The sequence below is a fragment of the Cajanus cajan genome, chromosome 10 (genome assembly GCF_000230855.2).
Source record: "Cajanus cajan strain Asha chromosome 10, NIPB_CcT2T_4, whole genome shotgun sequence".
Classification (NCBI taxonomy): domain Eukaryota; kingdom Viridiplantae; phylum Streptophyta; class Magnoliopsida; order Fabales; family Fabaceae; genus Cajanus; species Cajanus cajan.
Genome location: NC_138526.1, coordinates 44,859,168 through 44,874,908, shown reverse-complemented (window position 1 = coordinate 44,874,908; position 15,741 = coordinate 44,859,168). Strand labels below are relative to the sequence as shown.

The window sequence follows — 15,741 nt, the reverse complement described above, 5'->3', positions numbered from 1 at the left end:
CACTTTTGATACATTTTTATTAAAATAACGATACATTTTAATAAATGTATTATTTTAATAATAACGGTTGAGTAATTAATGAAAAGATAAATTAAAAAAAAATATGATTTTAGTTCAATAAATTTGTTTTTAATCCATGAAATTATAAATAAAAAAATTATTTTAGTTCTCATACTCAACTTTTTAGAAAAATTATTAAATATTATTGTACAAAATTCACTTATTAATATTTTTATTAGTAAAAACATAATATTAAATCTAGTTGATGTTATATAATTATCTCAATTTTTTATTTTCATGTGTTGTTAATGACTTGAGGAATTAAAATAATATTTTTAAAAATTAAAGAGACTAAAAAAATAATTTTAAAATTTAAAAGATTAAAAACAAATTTAATCTAAATTTGAAAGACTAAAAATATATTTAAATTATTAAAAAATCAATTAATATTATATTAAGAAGTAAGAGTGTCAATTATTTTAAAATAAATCTAAAATATTAAAACTGCACTTAATTTGATATGGAAAGAGTATTATTTTCAGAAAAAATGAATCAAATAAACTAGTTTAATTGAATAATAATTACCGAATATTCACTCTATTATTTTTATGATTTTTATGATTGCATTCTAAAATAAAATGCTAGTGAATTTTTTTTTACTGCATTGATATTTTTTTTAATACTCTCTTGCCAATGTTATCTTTATTGATAGATGAAACTTACAAATTTGGGAAGTCCCCACATTAAATCAAAAGAGACTCATTTAATGAAAGGTGGACCTACAAAATTTATTTTAACTAGAAAAAGAGTGGCAGAACAAAGAAAAAAAAGAAAGAAGTACTAAAGTTTACTAACAATCTTCAAAGATATTGTCGTTGATTCAGTAACAGACAATAAGCACAGAATAAAAAGAAATATAACAACATCTGTTGAAAATTAAATTCATGAACTGATAACATTACTACTACAAAAGTGCAGAAAGACAAATGCAAATACTGCTGACTTGAAAATGGTGGATAGGGGAATCCCGTATTTACCTCTACCAAACAGCCCTTTCAAATATGGCCAGTAACACACCACCACATACGAACTACACATGAATTCCCCTACTCCACACCCATTTCCACTATCAGTTCGTTGCAACTCCCTTAACTTTATAACCATTGCTGTCAAATGAACCAACAAAATGGTAGTTCCTACCACAAAAACGGGGGACTCATCGAATGTGAACCTTCCAGCATCTGCACTGTTTCCATCAGCACCACAAGTTGGGTGTTCCTTCTCTGTTATGTCAAACACAGTATCAGATAACCCTGATAGCTTAAGCATGGCATTCAAGAATCCAATAAACCATGCTGTAGTGGTTGTTATCATGGTCATTCTCTGATTGTTCCACCAATTTCGAATTGACAACCCAATTTTAAGGTACTCTAAAAGAGTATGAACATTGTAAATTACAATAAGAGCAATTGGAATCCAAAGACCAAGTCCCTGCAACAACAACAAATTAGTTAATCATCCTTTGTATTGCCTAGCATATATATAACATTGCCATTAACATTGGATATGATCTAACCTTAGGAAAGATATTGGTGTTGGTAATGGTGCAATATGCAAGTAGTGTAACATAGCAAAGAAGGAAGGGCCCACGCAAGCCCCAGTTGGTAAGCCAAAAATAAGACAAGCCTGCCCTGAATTGGATCTTACCAAAGAGCATACCCATAATTGGAGAATGTTTTCCAAAGAAGACTACAGTGAGGCCCGAGGCCCATCTCTTTTGTTGTACCATTGTAGAGAGTAATCCTCTAGGAGCACACCCAGTAAAGGGAATTGGATGAGGGGTGCAACACTCTGATCTCCATCCTCTTCTTTGAATATTCAATCCGGTTGGTACATCTTCTGAGATTGATCCATACAACCACCCAATCTAAAGTTCTCAAATCCTCAAAGCTAGTTAGCAAAATTTACATTTTGCACAAAAAAAATTGTGATATTAATAAATTTGATTATTTTGTATACCTTTTTACCCCAGAATGTACTATATTCATACCCACATCCAGCAACTTGGATTGCTGCCTCAATAAAACTGGAAGGACTGACATCATTGGGAAACTTAACTTTCCCTAACAAAACATGAGCTGCTGATTTGACTAACTCCTTTGAACTTCCAAATTGTTGTATTAATATCTTTTCTCCTAATTCTCCTGCTAAAGGTACAGCATAGGAATCAACTATTAATAAGCACAACGTATAATATATATGAATCACTAATACTTTAATTTGTTTCACATATTCGTATTCAAAAAATTAATATTCTTGCATGCTTGACCTTTAAAAGAATTATAAAAATTCAATATAATTACATTATACATAGAAATATCTATAATATAGAAGCATAAAAATACTGTCTGATGAATTAAAAATGAAAATTATCTTAATTATGGATAAGTCCAGGAAAGGAATGGAATTGATAGTAATATTCCTATTCGAAGAGAATAAAAAGTAACTTATTATGATAATAATTTATAAAAAAAATTTATTTTTAGTAATGACTAATAAATGTTTCTAATTTACATATTGTATGATTGTATCTGTACATCAGTGTATAGTGAACAAACAAATTTCGTACATGAGAAATGTTAACAATGTAGAGTTTGACACGTTGATAATTATTGATTCAAATTTATTAAAAATTACAAAAATGATGTAATTAATTAAGAAGTGAAATCCAGTCGATTTTTAGTTGAATAATAAGGTATGTTGCTAGAGAAGGCAAGACCTTTTCTCCCATTTTGGATTTCATTAGGATAAAGACCGTAGATAGCATTTCTTCTATGGAAGGTGTTTGTTCCTCCATAGTATGGTCCTTGAAGTCCTGCCATGCCCCGTATTATGTACTGCATCCGACAAAACAAGAAAATGTTTGTTTATATAGCTCTCGTATTTCATAAATTATACTAGCTAGTGAAAAGTAAACTAAGAACTTTATGATCAAAGTTGAAGAAAAACCTCATAGGCAGCCACCCATTGATTTCCAAAAGGATCATCTTTTATTCCATCGTAGAATTGCTGGAAACATTGAACGAAAGCAACTTCTTTTCCACTCTTGGAATCCATCAAAATGCACATTGCATGTAGCACAAACATCGGATTGTTCACAACCATGTCACAATCCACGTTCAGCATAAAGGGAGCATTCGTCATCAACCCAGAAACCCTTGTCTGCACGTATTAATTATTGAAAAAGATGAAATGGATTTGTGACTCATTAATTCAAAATAAATTTTTTTGGTTTAATCATTAACTTGAAAGAATATGAAAATCAAAATTCCATTAACTATTTATTAGTTGACAAACTTACCAACACATTCATAGCTCCAGCTTTGTAATTATGTGGATATTGTGGCCTCTTCTCTCTTGATATATATATCAGGTGAGGTAACCCATCCGAAAGACCATCATTGTTCTCCAATATAACCTGCTCACACGCATTGTAAATAACTCTTTTGAATTGCTTTAATTATCGTTCCTTTTTCAAGCGCACTCCTTTTTCAAGCGCATATGGAAGAAAATACATTAGATATTATATACTTAATGTTAAAAAAATAAGAGGCTAATTTTATTAATATACAAGAGCAAATACAAAAATATTGGTGCCCAACACCTCTAATGATTTTACACTAATACAACACACTCACTTACTTACTCACACACACTCTTCACAATACTATTTATATTTTGGTGACACACACTCAATATATATTTCTCATTTCTCACAAATACACTCACGTCACTCTCACTCACTACTTACTGTGTTTCTTTTCCACTATGCACATAAGCATGATCACTATCCTATATATAGTTTCCTAATGTCGGTTTGGAAGCTCTAGATATTTCTTCACAATTAATGACTCTAGATATTTCTAATTGCTTAAAAATATAGCTTTCTAGTTGTTTCCATTTGTCAGGCGGTGATGAAGGAATAATCTAGAATAATAATTGATATTTTTAACACTCCCCCTCAATTATTATTTTCTCTTATTGCGGACTTGATTGTCATGCCAAGCTGTTTTCTGAAATTTTCAAATTTTGTAGCACTAAGTCCCTTTGTGAGTATATATGCAACTTGGCCTTCGGTATTGATATACTTCATCTCAATGTTTCCTTGCAATACCTTTTCTCGAACAAAATGATAGTGTGATGAGCCTAAATTATACTTGTTTTTATACAAGATTTAATGATCAAATTCTTCCATTCTTTGTATCATTGCATTTTAATTGTTCTCATTTTGGTTTCTTTTGTATATGCAGGTATTCAAGTAGAGAATTGAGGATAAAAAGGCCACTGGAGTGGAAACTCAAAGAATTAAGGAGCAGAGAAGGCTACCGCGCTGAGCGCGCCAGAACACGCGCCGAGCGGGCACAAAACAGAGAGAACTCTCAGCCTTTGGAGCTTCACGCTGAGCGCGCAAGTAAAACGCGCTGAGCGCGCTCGAGGCCGAGAGCAATTGGAGCATCAGGGAAAGCACCCGCGCTGAGCGCGCAGCTTAACGCGCGGAGCGCGTAAAACCTAATTTGTCTCCCCAAATGCGTATAAAAGGCAAATTTTGAGGGTTTTCTCCCTCATTCACTCAGGGGCGCCTCCAGGAGCTGTGGAAGGGATTCCCAGAGCTTGGGAACGGCCATGGTGGATCATTCCTTCGGTTCTTCCTTTCCTCTTCCATCTCTATTTTATTTTTCCCCTCTTTGTTTTGAGAGGTTCTATCCTTTGTATTGGGGTTTTGATGTAACCAACAAACTTTATTGTAATCCTTTTGTGTTAATGATATATATATGTTTTGTTTCATTCTTTGTTGTGTATGATTCCATGCTTAATGCTTGCTTTGGCTTGATCACCCTTTGCATGATTTAAGGTTTCATTGAGTATTGGGAAATATCCTTGAAACTAGTTCTGAACATATGCCTAGTGGGAATTGTACCTAGGGATAGGGCTTGACCCATTAGTAGTCTTAAAACCCTAACCGGTAATGCAGGTGGAGGTATTGAGTACTCAAGGGATTGATATTCAATATTTTGCACCTAGGCTCTTTCTCTAAGGAATTAGGTCTGAGTAAATTTATGGTTGACTGAACAATGAATGTAACAAGAGACATAGGATTCACTAGTGTTTGTTTGGTGGAATCAAACCCCCACAACTTCAAGTGTCCATTTTACCATTTCTCACCCCATTTCATTTCTAATTCATTTATTTGTGTTTTAACAATTCCAGTAGTTTTGTTCTTAAATTCATATTCATATTTATTGGGATTGTTCTCAAGTCACAAGTAGCCAATGAATGCTTAGTTTACCTTCTAATCCCTGTGGATACGATATTTTTACTACTTGTACGGCCGGTACACTTGCCGTGTTTGAGTCCGTTGAGGGAAGTAACCTAATCTATAATTATAATAAAAAGTACTTCAACGGAAATCTCAACAAGTTTTTGGCGCCGTTGCCGGGGATTAGAATGGCAAATTGAGTATTTATAGTTGTTTGTGACTTGTTTGTTTATATGTATATATGTTTTGTGTTATGTGTTGTTTGTGTTAATTGTTAAGTGTGCGAATCATGCTTGAATGGCTGAATATAGGGTATATTTTGTTTGGAGTGTGAGAAATGAGGTAATTCTGTTTATGGGTGGTTATAAGGCCTTCTTTCAAAGTAAAATTCAGGCAAAACTGACCAAGTCAGTGGCTTCGCGCTGGGCGCACATTTCCGCGCTCAGCGCAATTCTCAGATTTTGGTCTCTGGAACCATCGCGCTCAGCGCGCTTGACGCTGCGCTCAGCGCGCTTGACGCTGCGCTCAGCGCGACATCATTCACGCTCAGCGCGCCATATCAGATGTGAACCTCTCTGATTTTTACTGATAGCGCCCAGCGCGCCTGTAACGCGCTGAGCGCGCACCCTCCTGAATCCCCATATTTTTCTATTTTCAATCATGCTTCTTTGTGTTTGTTGTTGTGTTTAATTTTGGTCTAAGGTTGTTCTTCATTTTTGATATAATTGTATGGTCATCATTGTATTCTACGCTCACCATGTTCTTCATGATTATACTCTTTCACCACTTCTGGTTACTAGGACTTGCAGGCATATACTGGTTGGCCTGGGGACCAGGCTTCTAAATGTGGGGGAGTGGAGCTGCTGATGCAGATGCGGTTGAGCACTTACTGAGGAAGATGACCAAATTTGATGGAAATAGATGAAGCTCACCTTAGTTCACCTCTGTTTGCAATTTATTTTTCTGTTGTTATTTTCAGTATTTTAATTGTTTTTGGATTACTCTGGTTGGTACATCTTTTTGAATATCCTGCTAGAGCATGGTTTTTAATCTTGTTGAATACTTGTTTTGTATGTGATCAATTTTGGATTGAGGTTTGCTTGATGTTTATGGTGTGTGTACTTTAGACATTTTCAAGTCATATTAGAGCTTTAGTTCATGATTAGTTGCATACGGGTTTCAATGTTGATCATAGACTGAGCTGAGTGTGATAATCTGTGGATGTCAACCGAGTGAGGTCTGAGCCTAAATACTGATGAGAGAAACTACACTTATGTTGCATGATAGACTTTGCTTGAGTTTCCCGGGTGGTTTGCTAGTGTAGTGCAATTACATGATCAAGGCATTTCTATATTTTGATAACCATCTAAGCCAAAAAGCCATATTTATTTTTCTTTTGACCCATATCTTCCTAAGCTTAAACACTCAACTTTCCACTTATCCCAACTTTTGAAAAATTAACCATAAACCCTTGTTTTGGTTAAGAGAGTATATTGATGACATCAAATAAGTTTGGGGGAGTTGAAGAATGAAGAAATTTGAGAAAGAAGAAGTATGTGGTCAGAAAAAAAAAAATGAAATAAGATGCAAAAGTGTACAGATGCATCATATAAAGGCTAATGGCTAGAATTGGTTGAGGGCCTGTGCTAAAATGATACATTGGGGTATGGAGAAAGAAATTATTGAAGAAATTTCAAGTACTCTCTTAAGCTATAGCACCCTTATTCCTTGAAAAACCATGAAACTGCTATACTTGACCCTAATTACCTTAAATTGCCCTAATAAAGCCCTTGTGATAAGTGCCTGCATGTGTATTACCATTGGTTTCATTTGGAAACGAAGAGCAAAGTTGAATCCTGTGGCGTGAGTAGTAGATATGAGAGAAACACTCACCCCTATACACTAGTGTGCATAGAGAGAAACACTTTCCTAGTGAGGATGCATTCATAGATAGTCATTAGCTTTTCTCAGTTCTTTGATCTCTTTTGAAACTTTTGTTTGCACATTGTCATGTTCCATTGCAATAATTGTGGCTGAAAATTCGTTTAAGGTTCATGCTTGTGAAATGAAATTGTAAGTGAACCAAGAATAAGGAATTTGACACACATGCATTGCTTGTTATCTGCTTGATTAATTACCTTTTGCTTGAGGACAAGCAAGGTTCTAAGTTTGGGGGAATTTGATGAGCCTAAATTATACTTGTTTTTATACAAGATTTAATGATCAAATTCTTCCATTCTTTGTATCATTGCATTTTAATTGTTCTCATTTTGGTTTCTTTTGTATATGCAGGTATTCAAGTAGAGAATTGAGGATAAAAAGGCCACTGGAGTGGAAACTCAAAGAATTAAGGAGCAGAGAAGGCTACCGCGCTGAGCGCGCCAGAACACGCGCCGAGCGGGCACAAAACAGAGAGAACTCTCAGCCTTTGGAGCTTCACGCTGAGCGCGCTCGAGGCCGAGAGCAATTGGAGCATCAGGGAAAGCACCCGCGCTGAGCGCGCAGCTTAACGCGCGGAGCGCGTAAAACCTAATCTGTCTCCCCAAATGCGTATAAAAGGCAAATTTTGAGGGTTTTCTCCCTCATTCACTCAGGGGCGCCTCCAGGAGCTGTGGAAGGGATTCCCAGAGCTTGGGAACGGCCATGGTGGATCATTCCTTCGGTTCTTCCTTTCCTCTTCCATCTCTATTTTATTTTTCCCCTCTTTGTTTTGAGAGGTTCTATCCTTTGTATTGGGGTTTTGATGTAACCAACAAACTTTATTGTAATCCTTTTGTGTTAATGATATATATATGTTTTGTTTCATTCTTTGTTGTGTATGATTCCATGCTTAATGCTTGCTTTGGCTTGATCACCCTTTGCATGATTTAAGGTTTCATTGAGTATTGGGAAATATCCTTGAAACTAGTTCTGAACATATGCCTAGTGGGAATTGTACTTAGGGATAGGGCTTGACCCATTAGTAGTCTTAAAACCCTAACCGGTAATGCAGGTGGAGGTATTGAGTACTCAAGGGATTGATATTCAATATTTTGCACCTAGGCTCTTTCTCTAAGGAATTAGGTCTGAGTAAATTTATGGTTGACTGAACAATGAATGTAACAAGAGACATAGGATTCACTAGTGTTTGTTTGGTGGAATCAAACCCCCACAACTTCAAGTGTCCATTTTACCATTTCTCACCCCATTTCATTTCTAATTCATTTATTTGTGTTTTAACAATTCCAGTAGTTTTGTTCTTAAATTCATATTCATATTTATTGGGATTGTTCTCAAGTCACAAGTAGCCAATGAATGCTTAGTTTACCTTCTAATCCCTGTGGATACGATATTTTTACTACTTGTACGGCCGGTACACTTGCCGTGTTTGAGTCCGTTGAGGGAAGTAACCTAATCTATAATTATAATAAAAAGTACTTCAACGGAAATCTCAACATAGTGTACCTCCACATGCTTGGTTCTAGCATGAAACACTGGATTCTCTACCAAACATATTGCCAAATGATTGTCACAATGTAGCGTAACTGGATAGTCGATCGGTTGACATAAGTCTTGTAATAGCTGCATAAGCCATGAACATTCTTGAGCTGCCATAGCCGACGCTCTATACTCCGCTTCTGTGCTAGAAAGAGACACCGTTGATTGTCTCTTACTGTACCAAGATATAGCTCCGGATCCCATAGTAAACATGTATCCAGTCGTCGAACGCCGAGTGTCATGGTCACCAGCATAGTCAGCATCGCAATATCCTGTAACTTCACATGGCGCTCCTTTCTTGTAGAAGATTCCATAGTCAATGGTATTCCATACTTTAATATTCGTGGTGCAGCTTCCAATTGTGGCTTCTTCAGGTTCTGCATGAATCGACTTACTACTCCTACCGCATAAGCTATGTTGGGTCGTGTCAATGTCAAGTAGATCAAACTTCCTACTACTTGCTTGTACATTGTAGCATCCTTCAAATCTCGTCCTTCTGTTGAGCAAAGCTTAGCATTAACTTTTGTTGGTGTCGAGGTTGGCTTGCAATCGAGCATACCATATCTCTTCAACAATTCTTGGGCATATTTTTGTTGACAGAAATATTCCGTCTTTTGTCCTTTCAACTTCAAGTCCTAAAAAATGCTTCAATTCCCCAAGCTCTTTCATCTGGAAGCGTACTGATAGATTACTCTTTATTTGATGAACCTCTTTTTCATCATCTCCAGTGATAATGAGATCATCCACGTACACTAGCACTATGGCCAACTTACCCTTTTGTTCTTTCACGAATAAACTTGAATCTGCTGGTGCGACGGCATATCCATTCTGCACCAAGAATTCGGCAATCTTCCCATACCATGCTCTAGGGGCTTGCTTTAAACCATACAAAGCTTTCTTCAATTTGCACACATAAGTTGGATGACTTGTGCTCTCAAATCCCCTTGGTTGCTCCATGTATATCTCTCGGTCTAGTTCTCCGTACAGAAACGCATTTTTGACATCCATTTGCCAGAGCTTCCATGATTTGCTTGCTGCTAGTGCTAACAATACACGTACAGTAGTTATCTTGGCAATTGGGCTGAACGTCTCATCCTAGTCTAGTCCATACTTTTGTGAAAAACCTCAAGCCACCAGTCGAGCCTTGTATCTCTCTATCGTCCCATCTAGTCGAGTCTTCACCTTGTATACCCACTTACATGAAATGGGTTGCACACTGGATGGTCTTGGCACTAACTCCCATGTTTCATTTTGTTTCAACGCCTTGATCTCTTCTTCCATCGCATATCTCCACTCTTTATGTTGAGATGCTTCCTCATAGTTGTTTGGTTCCTTAATTTCATTGTCTTATACTAATGCTGCATTCGCATATTTTGGATTTGGCTTTCGAGTCCTTGTTGATCTCCTTCGCTGAGGTTGAGGAACCTCCTCCTCTAATTCCTCCATCTAACTAGGTCTCTCGTCCTCTGTAAACCTAGTGTAAATACCTGTCTTCCAAGGACTTTTCTCTTTCTCTAAAGATATTGCTCTAGTTTGTCCAGGCAAAAATTCGACGTCATGTACTATTTCTTTATCTTCGCGTTGCACCTCTTTTTGCTTTTGCACTTGCTCTTAAATTTTCTTTGTATCTGGTAGCGATACTGCTTGTGAAGACCACCACGATGATGCTTCATCAAACACCACATTCCTGGATACGTAGCACCTTCCGGTCGTCGGATTGCAACACCTCCATCCTTTTCGTTGGCTGTCATATCCAACGAATATACACCGGATTGCTTTCTTCTCGAACTTGCTGCGTTCTTGGCCTGGCATGAAAACATAGCACACACATCCAAACACTCGGAAGTAACTCACCGAAGGTTTTGTGTTCCACAACTTCTCATGTGGTGAAACGAAACCTAGTCTTGCCTGGGGTAATCTATTAATGACGTAAGCAGAGGTCTTCATGCACTCCGTCCAAAATCTTGGTGGTACATTTTTACTATGTAACATGCTCCTGCATGTCTTTACCAGGTGCCTATTCTTTCTCTCTATGATTCCATTTTGTTGTAGGGTGTTCTGGCATGTCAACTGCCTCCTTATGCCACATTTTTGTAAGTATTGGTTGAACTCCTTTGATGTATATTCTCCCCCGTTGTCCGTACGCAAGCACCGTATCATACGTCCAACCTCTTTCTCAATCTTTTCTTTGAACTCTATAAACTTCTTTAGTGCTTCAGATTTTTCCTTCAAAAAGTATACCCACACGTACCTGGAATAGTCATCGATAATTGTGATCATATATTTATTCCTGCTGATCGATAGTTGCTTCACCAGTCCAAACACATCAGAATGCACCAGTTCCAATGGTGCCTTAGCCTTGTATTTTGACTCTTCATATGGAAGCTCGTGAGCTTTCCCATATTGACATCCAGTGCAAACGACATTCTCTCGCATCTCCAAGTTTGGTAAGCCTTTTAGCATGGACTGTTTCATCATTGCTTTTAATCGATTATAGCTCACGTGTCCAAGTCTCGCGTGCCATAGATCTGTTGTCTCATTCCTCCTTGCCTTGTTCACGTATGCCTCTTGTGCTGACATTACATAGACAGACTCTAATCGCCTTCCTTTCATAATTGCAAGACATATAGGCTTGAACCTTCGATACAATCCTACATCTTTTGGCCCAAACACCACATAATTGCCTGAAGCTGTCAATTGTGAAATTGATAATAAAATCTTCTTTATCCCGGGTACATGGTAGACATTGTCGACCTCTACTTGATGTGGACTAAAGCGGGGGACTATAGCGGCCTTTCTGATGTGAGAGATTGGCATCTTGGAGTTGTTTGCGGTCACAACAACTCTTTCTCCCTTATATTCTGACATACTTAGAAACTTTCCTTTGTCTCCAGTCATTTGATTCGAGCAGCCAGAATCAACAATCCAATCATCATCATAATTGATTGCTTCACTCACCGTGACCAATGTTGATTCTTCTACTAACTTATCCATGCATGATGTTGCAATCTCTACACCTTCATCCCACCGAGATTCCTTTACCGCGTACGATGCTTGGACATCCCATTCTTCTTCGTTCTCGTCCTGCTTAAGTGTGATTGTGTTGCCTTCTTCTTTCCTGGCCCAACATTCTCGTACATAGTGGCCCTTTTTATCACAGTTGTAACATCGTCCATCCTTGCACCGATATCTCTTTTGTTCTTCGTAGTCTCTTAATCGGGATTGCGTAGCTCCCCTTTGCTCTGGACCCTTCTTATGTTGGCCTTTCTGCCAACCTTGTCTTCTTTGTGGGCCTTTGCTATCTGAATTTGCAGCTGCCTTAACCTCCTTTCAGCCTCCCTTTTAACTAAAAAGGGTCTTGTCTTCCTCATTAATTAATATTTTAGACATTTGATTGTCTAAAGCTTCTTGATTTGCCAAAATACTTTCTAACTCTGTCAAGGTGGGTTCTGTGGACCAACCTATAATGGCGGTAATAATCCCATTATATTTTGGATTTAATCCAAAAATTATTATTCTCCTCATCCTCGTCTCAGAAATTGCATTCTGAGGATCTAATTTTGCAATCTCATTGCAAATTGATTTAACCTTAGTAAAATACTGACTTACCGCCATGTCACCTTGTCTTAGTGACATCAACTCGTTTTCTAGCAGCTGCAACTTAGCATCATTCTTCTTTGTGAAGAGTGTTTCTAATGTATCTTACGCCTCCTTCGGTGTCGTTAGGTCCTTGATCCGCTGCAAGAACTCATCCTCCACGGAGATCGACAACACGTACAAAGCTTTTCCACATCGAACCTTCCATTTCTTTAGATTTTCTTCATCGATTGGTGGGGTCGTCTCCGCACCACGAACAATGCTCTAGAGATCTTGCCCGAGCAAATAATATTTCATCCGAACGCTCCACGTGTCATAATTGCTGTTGTTGAGCCTCTCCAATGAGCTAGTTGAGGATGCGAGATCTGTCATGATGATTGGTTAGCGCCCAGCACTCAACCAGTTTACTGTGATCCTGATGATCAACAACTATTACAGTCCCAGACTGTATTCCTGCAGAATCTCCTTCACATAGTCAATCTTCCACCAACGTACTAGCTCGAGCAAACTGGTTCCTGGTCCTGACCGAACCAGGCTCTGATACCAAATGTTGAAAAAATAGGAGGCTAATTTTATTAATATACAAGAGCAAATACAAAAATATTGGTGCCCAATACCTCTAATGATTTTACACTAATACAACACACTCACTTACTTACTCACACACACTCTTCACAATACTATTTATATTTTGGTGACACACACACTCAATATATATTCCTCACTTCTCACAAATATACTCATGTCACTCTCACTCACTACTTACTGTGTTTCTTTTCCACTATACACATAAGCATGATCACTATCCTATATATAGTTTCCCAATGTCGGTTTGGAAGCTTGCTGGAAGCTCTAGATATTTCTTCACAATTAATGACTCTAGATATTTCTAATTGCTTAAAAATATAGCTTTTTAGTTATTTCCATTTGTCAGGCGATGATGGAATAATCTAGAATAATAATTGATATTTTTAACACTTAATTAATTTGATAAATATTAGCTTAAAAGCGTTACATATATGCAACAACATATTACGGATGTCGTTAGATGCGTGAATATTTTTTTACTGCTGTATTTGTTACCTTAATTATGCTCGGATGATTTCTCTGCTCTGTATTGGAGAAAACTGCAAATTCTCCGTCAAGTTTGAATGGAATTTGTTGTTTTCGGGTCACATCTTCAATTTTTTGGCTAAGATTGTCATACATATCCTGCAATAATGACAAACATTTGCGGCTCATGGTCCAGTCCTATGACTTGGAAGGTCGAACATATACCAGTTACCTCAAATAAATTATTATATAGTTGAGGATCACTATGGTCCCAACCCTACTAATTAATTTTCATACCACATAAACACCAGTGTTAAGGCTTTATTAAATTGAAAAAGTTATGTGAATTAGCTTAATCATGACTATGAATATATAGTGATTCAGACTTTGAAATAAAAATTAAGTAGTGAAAGAAATAATCTTGGTCACAAATTATATAACATGTATCTAGATTTTTAAGAGTTTAATAGTGGTACATCGATTTTATTTGATTGACTCTGTAAACCTGTGGATCATCATTAAATTTATTTTTTTAATTTATGAAAAAAGAATTAATATCACTTTAGAGATCCAATAGTTCTTGTACTTACCTTCACTTGTGTCCATTCTTGTTTGAATTCTGGTGAGTCTTCTTCACTCGTGGTAGTGACAACATTAGAGAAGTATCTGAAGGGTGCTCTGACTTGTATGTTGTACTTCTTACAGAATGGTATCCAAAGCTTAGCGAATTTGGAGGCTTCAACAAGTGCATAGAAAGTAAGAGGTGAACATCCATCATCGGAGACATAGCATGCTAGCTTGTTAGAAGGATAATCAAGTGCTAACAAAGACAAGACAGTGTTGACTGTGATGATGGGTGGTTCAAGTATAGCATCCGCTGTTGTCACAAACAAGTCTACTCGCGGAAGCTCAGGTACCCTATTGAAATAAACAAAAATAAGCACGTGTATAATCACTTGATATGCCACGAACAAAAGAAAGAATAAGCATTTATGAATAACTTTATGTTGTTACATACCTTTGCAAGAGCCTTTCTGGGTGGGTTATGGTTAGTGCAGGACTCCACTTGGCGTTGAGAATCACAATCCAAGTGAAGGTGAACCATGATTCACAAATGAAAGCAAGGAGCCATGGGAAAGTGAAGGTGTTGGGTGAGAAAAGACGGTAACTAAGAAGCAAGAGGAGTAATAGTAAAATGAAGATGTCTATTACTCTTTGAAATCTGCGCTTTAGCCAAACTTTTTCATAGAGAGGAAGATCATATTCTTGGTTGGCCATTGAGGAAAACGCAAAGGACTCAAATTATTTGTTTCCAAAGGACTCAGTTTGTTTGGAGTAGTGATTGTTTATTATTATTTGAGGATCGAGAAGAGATAAGTCAAGTGCATAATATGCGATGCTGTGTGTATATATATTCAGAGAAACACATTAGACTGTGAAATGTAAGAGGAAAAATATAGGCTTGTAAGTTGTAAGAAATAAAGTTTTAGCCAAGCCTAAAAGCTAAAAGTTGTAGCCACGAGGGTGAGGGTCAGTTTTAATTTAGCAATGTTTTTTCTTTCGTTTCTTGCTTTTAGTGGAGCATTAATAGTATTGGGAGAAATTATTATGTGATTCGTATTTTGCATCTAGCTATGTAATTTTTATATGACACGTAATTATATGTTTTATTGACTTTTTCTATAAATTGAAAAACTCAATTATTATTATTATAGTGAGTGTTGGAGACTTGGAGCATTCGCTTGATTGGACCTGTCGTTAGAGACTCAGAGTTTCCATGTGAAGCAAGCTGACATCACTTCTCAATAATTTGTGACAATTGACCGTCACAAATCACAATAATGCCACGAATATTCTTTATAAGATGGTAAAAGTAACAAGAAAAGATGTTTATTACTGCCTTCAGGATATTGGTTAAAATTTAAAAGTTAAATTTTTTATTTATTAAAAAGCGTATATATATATATATATATTATGTGTAACTTCATTCAATTTTTTGATAAATTGTTTTTCTATATATTAATTATTTAACTAATATTTTAATAAAACTTAAATAAAGTAAAAAATAAATAATAGAGTAGTGAGAAATAGAAAAATAGAATACTTTTTTTACTGTTTGATAAGTAGAAAAGTGAAAGAAAAAATAAGTGTGTGGTGGGATAAAAAAGAAGAAATAAAACTATCATCTTAAGTGACAAGAATTTTATGGAAAAAGAAAGTGAAATACTAGTATCGTGAATATCTGCTTAACCGGTAAATGAGAAATTTAACCTTTTATTTTAAATAATTATACGTAA

The 15,741-nt window shown here is 36.5% G+C and overlaps 1 protein-coding gene across 2 annotated transcripts; it reads right to left on the bottom strand.

Annotated features, from left to right (window-relative positions):
* Nucleotides 1–826: 826 nt before the first annotated feature.
* On the bottom strand, nt 827–14,950 carry LOC109817535 (cellulose synthase-like protein H1). Of its 2 annotated transcripts, none has more exons than XM_020382809.3 (9): nt 14,463–14,950; nt 14,035–14,362; nt 13,475–13,603; nt 3,362–3,478; nt 3,010–3,222; nt 2,780–2,897; nt 2,020–2,207; nt 1,577–1,927; nt 827–1,491 (listed from the first exon to the last, which is right to left on the bottom strand). In XM_020382809.3, exons 1-9 carry the CDS (start codon nt 14,720–14,722, stop codon nt 943–945), a joined length of 2,253 nt encoding a protein of 750 aa, XP_020238398.1. In that variant the 5' UTR covers nt 14,723–14,950; the 3' UTR covers nt 827–942. The 2 variants fall into 2 exon arrangements, with proteins under 2 accessions (XP_020238398.1, XP_020238399.1); XM_020382810.3 differs by having other exon boundaries at nt 2,020–2,204; nt 14,463–14,949.
* Between the last annotated feature and the right edge of the window lie 791 nt (nt 14,951–15,741).

Bases quoted from the DNA above. Each gene is read 5' to 3' on its own strand.
- LOC109817535 (XM_020382809.3), bottom strand. From the start codon at position 14,722: ATGGCCAACCAAGAATATGATCTTCCTCTCTATGAAAAAGTTTGGCTA. The intron at 14,363-14,462 runs GTATGTAACAAC...TTATTTCAATAG, and splicing joins CCAGAAAGGCTCTTGCAAAG to GGTACCTGAGCTTCCGCGAG. The intron at 13,604-14,034 runs GTAAGTACAAGA...TCATTATTGCAG, and splicing joins AAGAATGGACACAAGTGAAG to GATATGTATGACAATCTTAG.